General features: G+C 37.8%; 1 protein-coding gene across 3 annotated transcripts in view; it reads left to right on the top strand.

Moving 5' to 3' along the window:
- Nucleotides 1-6,535: 6,535 nt before the first annotated feature.
- Nucleotides 6,536-13,180, top strand: part of LOC107673410 (EMI domain-containing protein 1-like) — a 72,669-nt gene continuing 66,024 nt past the window's right edge. For 2 of the 3 annotated variants that reach the window (XM_016466993.1, XM_016466994.1), the window contains exon 1: nucleotides 6,536-7,272. In XM_016466993.1, the coding sequence (XP_016322479.1) occupies nucleotides 7,106-7,272 (167 nt within the window). In that variant the 5' untranslated portion in view covers nucleotides 6,536-7,105. The remainder of the gene's footprint in view (nucleotides 7,273-13,180) is intronic. The other variant, XM_016466992.1, reaches the window with a different exon arrangement.

The raw sequence follows: 13,180 nt of genomic DNA, 5'->3' as shown, positions 1-13,180 counted from the left end.
GATGAGGAATCATTTTCCTTTATCTTCTGAACCGAGAGTTCATTGTACTATGAAAACATGTAGAGATGCCTGAAATATCTGGATCTGTAGTGTCTTCCTCAGAAATGGAGCAGTCACGGCAAAATCATTTTCAGGACCTTGGACAAGGCCTTAAAGATGGCCTTACAAAATGTTTTCAATTCAATGTTGGGAATAATTTATGAAAAATTATTCTGCAACAAAAGAAAATAAAAACTGATCACTAAAATCATGATGCTGTCTCCATCTTTGTAACTCCAGTCAAAGTTAGGATGCCAAGACACCCCTACACAGGCGATGGTATTTCCTCACGTACTGCTGAAGAACTTGTGACAAAGGTCAGTGTTTTCAAACTTTGTTCTGGTCGGCATGAGTGACTAGTTCTTTATTGATCTGCCACTCTATGAGATCTCTGAAATTTGCTTCCTACCAAGGGTTTGATTTGATGGATGAATGAGCGGATTGATATTGGCATGTCTCTCCTTTGTGCCTTTCACTTCCAGTGATCTTCAGAATTAACTGACGGCATGACAAGAACAAACGTGCTGCCACCAGTCAGAAGAGAAGCTGAATAAAAATCAGACTGAATTAGGGTTTCGGCCATCTCTAATTGCAGGCAAGCTGTGTAGAGGTGCAGAGGTTGGAAAGACAAGTAAATATGTTGTTGTTCATAAGCTGTTAATGCCCTTTGTTGGGGGAAACTGCACAAAACTGTAGAATTAAAAAAAAATAGCTGACCTCAACGGATTGGGGTCAGTAAGATTTTTTTTGTTTTTGAAAGAAGCCTCTAATGCTCACAAAGGCTGCATTTATTAGATAAAAAAATTCCAGTGATGCAATGTAAAATTTTCAATAGCCATTACTCCAGTCTTCAGTGTCACATGATCATTTAGAGAAATCATTCTAATATACTGATTTAATGCTCAAGGAACATTTATTAATATTATCAGTGTTGAAAACGGCTTAATATTTTTGTGGAAAATGCTACTTTTTTGGATTCTTTGATGAATAGACAGTTCAAAAGAACATTGTGCTGAATAAAGTATTTCTTTTTTAAGAAAATAAAAAATACATTTAAAAAATATTTACTGACAACAGGCATTTAAATGGTAGAGTATACATATCGAATGTGCTTAAAAATAAAATAAAAAATTCCAATGTTTGAATATCTTAATTCATTCATAGAAGTTAATGGTGGATTTGTCAGTATTTATAACTGACAATGTCGACCCAAACAGTAAACACACGTTTTGAGAAAGTGGAAGGAGTTTTCACCAAAACTTGAATACTTCTCAGCTTGTTAGTGAAAATGAAAGACCTGGAGGAATCACTGAAAATAGTCAGTAAACCTCACACAGACTTCCGCCTGTGGCTCACCGCACCACTCATTAAAGACTTCCACAACACACTTAACAGCTTTAGACCTGCATGGAAGTAAAATTAAAGTGACACTCCTCTGATTTACATTTATTTAAGGGATTTAGGTTTTTTACTTCTGTATTATATACTTTAATGTGCATCTCCTCATCACCTTTAAGTTGTAAGAGACTCTCCAGTTGGGCTGAAGCTGAGCATAAAGGAAACACATTTTACGAGCTGTAATGATAAACTGATGTTCTTACCCAACCTTCCGGAGTCTTTATATGCTCCTGTAAAATTTAGTTCAGCGAGAGGAGCTAGAGACAGTCTAGATGCAAGCTGGCCAGTCTGATCTGTTTACTGACTGCAGCCAGAACTTTTCCCTATACATTGACCCTTCTATAAACCACTGTTCGTTTAATACACTGCATGGACTTCTGTAGCACAATGAAGTTAAAAGTGTCGTTGCTCGATATCTGTCTTTTCATCAATGATCATTTTTGATTATTTTCAGTCAGGAGTTCTCTAAACTCTGCAGTTTATATGCTACAAAGGATTGTGAGGCTGACCTTTTTACTGCCAAACACATCATATTAGGTACTTAAAGAAAATCTGTCTGGGTAGTTAAAAAATATTGTATGTCTATGAACCTTTATTTTTCAGAATCAAGATTTTAAGATTAAAATACAGTGGGGCCAAAACGTTTAAGATCACTAATCAGAACTGCACTTATATTGCATCTAATTTACAGTATATGTTGTGTTTGCCATTGTGAATTATAGACCTGCATAACAATTTAAGTGAAAATGAATGAATGAATTTCAATGAATGTTCCAAAGATTTACTTACTTGATTTACTTGTTTTACAAATGTACTTATTTGTTAGTTACACTTATTTACTTATTTTCAAGTTTTAAATTTTTGTGGTCTTACGAAGCTCATTTGGCTTCCACTCTATATATAAAATGTACAATAATATATTATTCATTTTTATATACACTACTGAACAAAAGTTTAATATAATTCAGATTTTTTAAATATGTTTGTCTCTTATGCTCATGAACACTGCATTTATGTGTAAAACAGTTATTTGAAAAAAAAATAGTAATTGTGTAAAATGTTATAAAAATATAAAATAATGGTTTTGTTTTCTATTCTATTCTATATATACACGTGCGCATGTGTGTGTGTGTGTGTGTGTGTGTGTGTGTGTTTGTGTGTGTACCACTAGGAGGCAGCACACTCCAAACTAGTGTCTCGTGGTACCATTGAGCCACAAGGAGAAGCAGAAGGCAACTACTTTCTCCTCTCTGTTTGTCTGACGTCTGGACTCCTGCCAGCACAGCTAATGCACCCCATCTCACCCCGGTCTCCTGATCCCTCTCCAGGCCCTGATATATGTAATCTCAGAGGATAGATCTCTTTATTAAGTCTTCTGTCTATATGATTCCTCATGACATTTCTAACACCCATGGGCCTTCAGAACCATGGGGGATGGTACTAGTGGGAGAAAGAGGGGCTGCTTTGTGTTCACTTAATTACAGTCCTAACATTTCTTTCTCTAGATTATGTTTCACCCAGGCATCCATACCAGCTCCCATCTGAGGCTTCCCCCAGACCCCTCACTCATGGTCCTGTTCAACGGTACATTCTCCAGCAAAACCTCAAAGAAAAAAAGCACATCAGTCAGGTTGAGGGCGGACATATTCGAACTTATGTGCCGTATATACGTACAGGATATAGGTATGAGAGCATAAATTTAAGAGGCTTGTCTTTTCATGTCCGATCTGCATATGTTTATGCTTCGGTTTGGCATATGTCACATTTTTCATACATAACCTGTGGGTCACCAGAGGAATTTGACCCATTCTTATAGAACTTGATATATGTTTCCTGCTTCTGAAAGCTCAAAGTTTGCCCAAGAAAAAGCAAGCATTTGTGGAAAAAATGTATCTGTATCAAATAGAGCAGAAAGGAACTTTTCCACCTGGGATATCTCCACCTTTTTTTCTTCCTCTCTTCTTGTCTGACTGATTCTTTGTTCTCCTTGTTAAAAATAGATGAATTATGGCCAGGTGAGCTGATTCTTTATAATTAAGTGGGACAAAGTCTTACCAACACAGCGTAGAGAACATACAGTCAGCTTTGCCAACACTAAATTTATAACAAAGTGCCCTCTTCTCAGCAAATCCTTGTCCGGAATGTTTAAAGTGCCAACAAGTGCACCAGGAACTCCGTTAACAATAGAGGTGACCACAAGGAACATTCATTGGGGGCACTTTTAAAAGTTTACACAATCAATTCAAGGCTATAAAGAGTGTGTTTAACAACTCGGATGAAATGAAGCGGGAAATAGTTTTTAGAGTTTTTAGATGGAATGGTAAATAATCAGAGGGAAACAATAAGGTGGCTTCATTTATATAAATATTTCAGGTTCAGTACAAGTTAAGCTCAATTTTCAACATTTGTAGCGTAATGAAAGGAAACGCTACAGTGTTGCGGTGAGGCATTTAGTGTAGAAGTGAATAGGGCCCATTTTAATGGATTTCAAAGCAGAAACGTTTTGTCTGCATAAACTATAAACCTTTTCTTACAATTGACCAAGTGAAACCTTTTCAGATAATCTGTTTCCCTCTGAAGAAAAGATCTGTCACTACTTCTATAACAATTGCAACTTCAAAGTTCTTGCTGTAAAGTTGATCATTTTAGGGTTTTAGGTATTGGCAACAATGCTGTAAAATTAGATAACTTTTCACAGAAATTATTAGCAAGTAATTTGTGTTTTTTCACGCTAAAACCATGTGAACACTTTGTTTACATCTCATGGCTGTGCTTTTGTATTTTTATTGTAAGTCTCTAACTATAACCCAAGTTGAAATTGCTATAAAATGTTATGCCAAGTCGAAGTCAAGCCAAATTTATTTGTATATCACTTTACAGCAGCTTTGCAGAAAATCCACAATGTTAATGATCGTAATATCTTAATATCTTCATTTTTTATAGTCACAGTTTAGCAGATTAGAGCTGGGCAATAATTTGTTTTCAACATTATTAAGCTTTAATTTCTCAGTAGAGCGATGAAGACAGAGAATCAAGTAGCAAAACAAGAGAGTTTGTTAATTCAAAGACTCCTACCACTACCAGCCTACCTTTTTATTTCTTTTGAAGCCCAGATTATTTTCAGCTTTCTTCCACAGCAGGGATTTATATTAACCCTGAAATGCTTCAGTGCCTGGTTGGCATGGCTGCTTTTTAAAATGCCACAGACGCACCAAACTTAAAGTGCTGAAATGTTGCACACACCCTCATCGTAACTTTCCTACTTGCTTCTTTTTGACCAAATCTGGCAGCAGGAATAAAGCCTATTCAGTCAAACACAGATGCACTAATATCTACTTTCCATTGTCAGTACCTCACATTCTGCTAGTTCATTTTTGCCCTTTATTTTAGTCAAACTGTAGTCAAACATGTCAAACTATGACAAGTGGCATCCCCACAACACCTGCAGATCTTGGCGGCCCGTGTGATTGATGCCCCTTCTCCGTGCTTTGCTTATTTCTCTGGCTGTCAGGGGGTCCGCCGAGCGTAGTCACCTCGACCTCAGATATAGATGAGTGGGCTGGAGTCCGTCCTGCCTGCTGAGCCAGGTGTTTAGCTTGGACGTGGACCACAGTTTTGCGGTTTTCAGAAACCCCTTAGTTCCCCTTTTTTCACCGGGCAGAGGAGAGGTTAGAGTAAACTGTGTTCCCGAGGTTCTCGTTCTGTATCGCTCTCTCCCCTTGCCCCGTTCTGGATGCTATCCAGACGTTAGACTGTGCTTTGTCTTCTGGAGGAGGTTTTCATGTTATGGCAGTCGTATGACTCATTAAGCCATCTGAAGTGTAAGCATGTGAAGAGGCGAGACCCATGCTGAAAAGAATGCTTTAGCGCTTCTTATGTTTATTTATCATTTATAAATTTATTTATTTAGATTTATTTCTCCTCTTTCCTATTACTTGTTTCTCTTCTGTTTCAGCATTGCTTCTGTTGTCCTCATTTGTAAGTCGCTTTGGATAAAAGCATCTGATAAATGACTAAATAAATAAATAAATACAATTTATAATGGGGGTCCACTGAATAACTAAGAAAAAAATTTTTTTTTAATAAAATGTGTTGTCAAGATTAACTGTAAAACGCATTTGGAATGATCTTTAGTATGAAAAGCATTATGCAGTCTTAAAAATAAAGGTTCATTATTTTGACACCCATGGACGCTAAGAAAAAAATGTACCTTTAGGGGTACAACAGCTCGTCATAGAGGCAGTACCTTTAACTTGTACCTTATTTACACCTAAACGATTCAAAAAAGTACCTTAAGAACTACTCTAAGGTACTAATATGCAACTTTTAGGGATGGATAAGGGCAAAGTTGCACCTTTAAGGTTTAGTGACAAGCTGTTGTGCAAAAAGTGTACCTTTAGGGGTGCATTTTTTGACAGTGTGGTTCCACAAGGAACCTTTAACATACTTCCATTGCACAAAAGTTTTTTTATAGTGGAAAAAGTTTCTTTTGATTATTAAAATGTTTTCACTCAAAAAAAAAAAAAAAAAGTTATTTTGAACTGTTTACTAAAAGGTTTTTTGGGGAACCCAAAATGGTTATACTAACTTGCTGTGAAAACGTTTGACACTTATTTTTAAGAGTTTATGAATAAATATAAATTGAAAATGTTTCTACCATTAATTAATTAGTGGATAGAAAAGGAAATGCTGTCAACAAGTAAATGTTTTCCGGATTTATTTATTTATTTTTAAATAATTTGCTTTGGCATCAGTGCAGTAACAATAAATATTATGCAAATATTCCTAAAGCAGTGGATGTTTTGCCTAATATTTCTTGGGAGATATAAAAACAAACACAAATGAAACAAGTGATGAAAGAGAGTTTTTACAGTTCTTTTTTTTTTTAATATTGATAGCATTTGTCTTGGAAGAACATATTGAGGAGATTATTTTATAGAGATCATATTGACTTTTGATTGTAAATGTAGGTATCTTGGTCATTTTGAGCACATTGCTCAGATCGCTTCTGAACCTCTGTAGGAGACAGGTGAGGTGAGATTGCTAGAGAAAAGACTCCAATTAATTATTGCTTGGAGAAACAGTTGTCATTTCTGTGAGTAGTGGTCGTGCTTATTAGCCTTTCTGGCTCTTTTTGTATTTTTAAATGAGACTTGCATAATTATGTTTGTTTCATGTGTAAAAGTTTTCACTGGAAGAGCAGGGAAGGGGGAGTGCTGCATGGGAGAGGGAGCTGGGCTGGGTGAAAAAAAAACTATACAGGCTGTGGGACTCAAGGCGACTATAAAACAGCTTTCTTGCCCGTTGTGTTGATGTAGTCAAGAAATATACCGTAACGTACAGACAGAGACGGAGATGGAGGAGTGAGGCGGGACCGGTTTGGGTGGCTGCTAAGAAACGTTTGTCTTGCGGTTTGCGAGCAAACTTTGTGAGGAGATTTATTTGTGGCGGGGTCTGCCGATGACAATCCTCTGAAACTTTCACTCTCGTGTTTGAGACGCATAAACAAGACTTTTATTATTTTAATTCTCGTTAAGAGAAACGCCAGTTCAGAAATTAGTTTTGCGAGTCGTATATCTGTCCTCTAGTCACAGTTTGAACATAAGCGGGACAGTATTAGAAGAGGTATTTTGCTGACTAGGGTCTCCGTATAGTTGACGCGGCTGAAATGGGAGCGGGTGACGGGCGCTCGGCGTCTGCGGTTCACCGGAGCTCTTTCCTCCTGAGGACGCTGCTGCTGCTGATACTGTGGCTGACATGCGTTCAGGGGACGTGGGGACCCGGAGTTTACAAATACCAGACCGGGACAGCACTCCACAAAGATCAGTCAAAGAGGTAAGGTTTATATGACATGACAGAAGTAACCTGTTGGACAAAAGCAGAAGTTGTTATTTGACGGTTTACATTGTTTTTTTTTTGAGTAATGTTTTCCATTTATGTCCACTTCAACTACTTTTTATCGATTGTTTGCCGTCAGTTAAAAACTTAAAATATTTCCAAGGAGGATAGTAGCCTACGTTCTTTTTCACACTAAATAGACAACCGTTAAAATAGGCCTATTTCAACAAGAGGCAACCCGTTCGTGAATAAAGAGCTGAGATAAGTAAATTCATATTTCAATGACGTTTGTTGAATTTGCTACATTCCCAGTAGGAAAATTCAGCTGTGTGAAAACCTAGGTTCTAGTTGGTACAAGCTGGTCAGTAATGGGCCAGAATAACACTGGTTAAGCTGTGCTGGTTAAGCTTAACACTTAACACTGGTTTTAAGTTTCTAAAATATTGTGGCTGGTCAATTAGCTAGTGACCAGCTAGAAACAGCATGTTCCAAAACAGATACCAGTTTAAGATGGGTTTTCCAAAAGAACACAGCAAAGTTTAATGATAACTGGTAACTTGCTATATTAACGGTGGCTTTTTGTAGATGAATAAAGACTGATGTTATATTGTTAGAATAAACTATCCATTCTATTCAGTTTGTGCTTCTACCTAAATTCACTGCTGATTTCCCTGCTCTCCAACCTAATGCTCCTGTTGTGAGTCTGACAGTCTGTTTCCTCTTTCCTGAGATGGGGGAACACCCATCTCTCCTGTCTGCACCTTTGTCCATGGTTTATTCCACTTAAAACATGCGTAAAATATATTGGCATCACTGTCCAGACTTATTCAAACTTCAACTCACTCATTCATTAGTCTTGCAGTCTTGCTTTCAGGTTTATATTTAGGCAAGCTTTTTTGTTTTAATTCTAAATCAGACGTAATCAACAGTATGTGTTTTTTTTTATCAGTATATCATCTTTTTAATTTCCCTCTTCTAGTGCTGGAAATGCATGTGGTTGATTAGGCTTTTTTTAGACATAACAAGGCAAGAAATTAGGCAAAACATCATCCAACATGTAAGCCCTCCACTTCTGTCCAGACCTCATCACCTTGGCTGACCTGTGACCACAGCTTATGGCCTTGATCTGACCCTCATATCTTCATGTAAAAATTTACTCTGTTTGGGTAAATGGCTTAGAGTTGTTGTGGGTGGGATGTGAGGTGTCTCTGAAGTATGCAGGTGTTGAGTCGTCTTCGCTCTCTGTGCTGATGGTTTGATCTCTCACCCCCTCCTCCCGTCAGTCACAGACTGATGAAACAGACGGTGTTTACTAAACACATGCAGCTGCATCGTCTACATGCTGTGAGAGGGGAGTTTATTGCACTGCTGTCTGATGATGCAGTGTGGAGAGGTCACAGACATCTCTTTGAGATGCCTTGGATAGCCAGCACTGTTTACTGAAAGGTGCAATATAAATTTAGATATAAAGAACAAAGTCTGTGTTTATACTTTAAACCGTGTGAAATACTCACGATGTAGCTGCTTTGAGTTTACTTGTTTATATAGTAATTCATGTTCAGCCTTTCTTTTTTACATTTAAGCAGCGATTTATTCCTAACTTCATTTATAAAAATGACTTGTTTTCGTAAACTAGTCATTTAGGTTACCTGGCAACCTGGTTAGGGCTGAGTGATTGTGTAAATAAATAAATAAGATTATTTTGGTAATTACTAAGATGTTGATTATTTGTCTTTGGAAACATTCATTTATTAAATATAAAAAAAACGTATGGATTAAATTGAAAAACAAATAAAAATACATGTAAAAATGGACAAATATAGCAAATTGATGTAAAGTAGATCATAATAAATAATATCAAATATGTTATAGATAGTGAACGTATATGTATATAGTAGTTTAGTATGACTAAAATAATCATTTATCTTTTTTAAAATGTTATTTAAATGCTTTAGTTCGACTAAAATTGAGAAACCTGACTAACAGACCTACATAATGTGTTTGTAGCTTTTGTCCAGCATTTATACAGGTTAATCAGACTACAACTGGTCTTAGCGTTGTGCACTAGTTTTGAAAGATGCACAACATGCTTTTAATCCTTTAAATATTCAATTACACATTATGTCGTGTATACATTATACTGTAGTTCAGCTACACAGAATCTCACTGTATGTCAGTTAGAACTGCATGGCAATGTACTGTATAGATACCTGCATAATTTAGTTTCCCACGCTAGAGCACAGAGAGACTGTTTATTCTGCTTTCTAAAGCATCACAGGCTGAACAGGCATATGAACTTTTGCCATAAATCATAATTAACCCCCGATCCACATCCTAACCATTAACCTAATCCATTTTGCACATAGCCAAGACAATGCCTGAAATGTAAATGTCCTGAGAAAAGCCCCTTAACAATATCTGTCTAATTAGGGGCCGGTGAAGCTGAGTGCAGTTGGGGGTTAAGTCAGCAGCTATTTCCTGTTCTGCTCGGCTTCACTGCCCTGGAGAGCAGCGCTCAGGGTGGGAATGGGAGACTTGGGGCGCCACTGCTGACCCATCAGCACCAACCAACATACCTCCACCTCTACCTCATTCTGCCTCCATGAAAGCAGGGACTCTTTGATGCTTTAGTATTGCTCCGTGGGTTATACACATTAGATGCATTTTGTTTACTGTATTTGTTTTTCTCCTCTGCATTTTGAGTACACTATACTTGTAAAACAGGAGGAGGAAATATTTGTTATATGTATGGCTATAATTTTCATTACTTTCATTCATGCTTTAATTTAAACGTTTAATTCACACATTTAATTTAATTGTTCTGTGGATTCACAAAAATCTTCTTAAGAAAGAAGTTAAAAAAAATTGTTAAGATAAATTCTATCAAGTTTGTAAATGTCATTCTTGAAAATATTCCTGAGATATTAAGCTATTTTCTTTTTTAAAGAAGAAAATGACAGGCTTTGGTGTTGAAGACAGTTCAACTCAATAAAAAATTATTTTCACAGATGATTCTTTTCAGGAATTCAGGTTCTTGTTAAGTTTTGTCTTCAGAATAATCTCAAGAAAAAATAAACTTCTTAAGAAATGTTTATGAATTACAAAATACTTTTAATTTTATTCCAAAGTTAGAAAATGGCAGTTAACAAGAATTTTATTCTTAAGATTGTTTAATGAATTTAGTCCCTGTTCTGGAAAATAAGGTCTTCTAAACTGAAAACAAATGCTGCAGCACTCTCATTTGGTGTCGGATATAAATCAAAATTGTAACGTGGAGTGAAGAGCATGAAACTCAGATCAATGAATCAAGGAATCGGTTTCAATGTGGGGATAGAGATACTTAGGGAAATATGCACTGATCATCTTCATGATCTATGGGTGTTTCTGTGTGTGCACTCACTCATCCATATCATCCGCTTCAGGGCTGTTTATCCTGTGAGGCCGGCCCTTAAATCCAACTCTGGAGAAGGACTGTCTCCCACCATGGCCTTTGACCTGTCCTTTGAACCATTCTTGAGCAAATCGCAGGAACAGAAAAGGGGTCCCTGCTCATTTCTGCTTTGCTTTGTCGTTCTTTCTTTCTTTTTTCTCTTTTAGTACTTTTTGATGCTTTCTTTCAGCAGCCCATTAATCTTATCCGTCCCTCACTGTTTTGCCTAGCATTGGACGTCATGAGCGCGGCCTAATTGGGTTATCTTACCCCCCTAGTGCATCCCAGGAGGGCTTCATTACTGACCCGATGATGAAATGCTCTTTCCTCCCCTTCTGTCCAGCTGCCACAGCTTTCCATTGTCTTCTTGTTCAAATTTAATTTATTTGCCTCCAGAGTCAATTATCTTTGTAGTCTGTGCTACATTGCGGGAGTCAACATTTGCGTCTCAGCGTTGTCTCACGCGTTGTGTGTTGAAAACTAGCATTCATGCTTTAAATGAGGCGCACTGCTTTTCCTTTTGTCTAAAACGAGACAGTTTCATGATCTTTCCTCTGGTTTGTATGCATGTGTGAGTTGTGCTGCTTTTATTTAATGGCCTTGGCTTGCTTGCCGCTCACTGCATGCTGAGTTGCACTCAGTCCAGCTCTGTGTGATTCCTGCCATCCCTTTCTGATTTGAGTTATCTCCCCCTTACAGTGTGATCTATGATCTGCGTGCATTGCAGAGTTATTTATTATGTTTCTGGTCCCATGTGTGTTTGTGAGGAATAGAGTCAGTCTTTCGATCTGCTGGCCAAGTGCATGTTAATGCCAGTGAAATGTAGCATTGCTGGGCTGCTGAAAGCTTTCACACCTTTTAACTTGCATTACCTACCGCATATCTGAGACACAATGAAGCTAGAAGCAGTGTTGAAGTCAATGAAGCTTTCAGTGCAATGCGTTTTGAAAAGGCCAATAAATATGATGCTGTAATCGCTTGTGCTTCAATTGCCTTCATTTAGACAGAAAAGTATGCAAGTTCTCATTTAGCAGATGCTGAATTCAGTGTACACTCTTCACAGGGATTATACAGGGGCTCAGTGGTGTCAGTGGTGATTTCCAGTGCATCATCTTTTCAAGGGTTTAAACCTACAGCTGCGTGTGTAAAGGATTAATTATAGTTTAGAACAGTGGTTCCCAACCCTGGTCCTGGGGGCACCCCAACACTGCACATTTTGCATGTCTCCTTTCTCTGACACACCAATTTCAGGTCTTAGAGCAGGGATCCTCAAATCTGGCCCACGAGATCCACTTTCCTGCAGAGTTTAGCTCTAACCCTAATCAAACGCATGCTAATCAATGTCTTCAGGATCATTAGAAAATCACAGGTAGGTGAGTTTGATCAGGTTTGGAGCTAAACACTGCAGTGCATTGGCCCTCCAGGACAAGATTTGAGGAACCCTGTCTTAGGCTGTGTTTACACTTGGCATTAACATGCGACCTGTATCCGGATGTTGTCCACATACACATTGAAAAGACAAGTGTAAACGTGCTTCTGATCGGAATGTTATCCGATCAGCGTGTCCTGGTCCAGAGGTAGTCGAGGATGCATTGTGATCGGATCTCAGTGTAATGTAAACGCAATCCAGCCATCGTGTCTGCATTCGCAGGTCGACATCAGACTTATTTAAATATTGCTCGGGAAATACAGATCCGATCGGTTATCCAGATCGAGAAGTCAGCTGATGTTGCCAAGTGTAAAAACACGCCGTGTCCTGATTGACTGATGATCCGATCTGCTTGATCAGATCACGGTGATCGCATGTTAATGCCAAGTGTAAATGCAGCCTAGTCTCTACTAATGAGCTGATGACCTGATCAGGTGTGTTTGATTAAGGAGATATGCAAAACCTGCAGTGTTGGGGTGCCTCCAGGACCAGGGTTGGGAACCACTGGTTTAGGCCATGTCCACACGTACACGGGTATTTTTATAAACAAGTTTTTCCTTCTTCAGTTTTAAAAAAAAAATCTCTGTCCACATGAAAACGCAAAAGCATGCTATGAAGCACTGTCAAGAGCATGCCAAGCCAACAGGTAGCGATATAATCTCAACTGTAAAGCCATGTTGGTCAATCAAATGTATCTATCTATCTATCTATCTATCTATCTATTTTTTAATTTGTACTTAATGTGCTAAATTATTAGTCCTGTTATTTATTTAAAAACTGCACTATATAAATGTGTTAGATTGGGATTTTGAATGTTGGAAAACATACTGGAGGTGTCATGATCACACTGACCCAATAGCACAGTTGGTGTTTTTTTTTTGTGTGTTTGTTGAAGTGGTATGAACTGTGGACCTTAAAGGGGTCATATGATGCTGCTAAAAAGAACATTATTTTGTGTATTTGGTGTAATTAAATGTTTATGCGGTTTAAGGTTCAAATGTTCAAATTTTCCACATACTGTACATTATTGTTTCTCCTCTATGCCC

Source organism: Sinocyclocheilus anshuiensis, unplaced genomic scaffold (genome assembly GCF_001515605.1).
Source record: "Sinocyclocheilus anshuiensis isolate Anshui unplaced genomic scaffold, SAMN03320099.WGS_v1.1 scaffold508, whole genome shotgun sequence".
Taxonomy (NCBI): Eukaryota; Metazoa; Chordata; class Actinopteri; order Cypriniformes; family Cyprinidae; genus Sinocyclocheilus; species Sinocyclocheilus anshuiensis.
The sequence above is the reverse complement of the archived record's forward strand: the minus strand, read 5'-3'. Positions and strand labels throughout refer to the sequence as shown.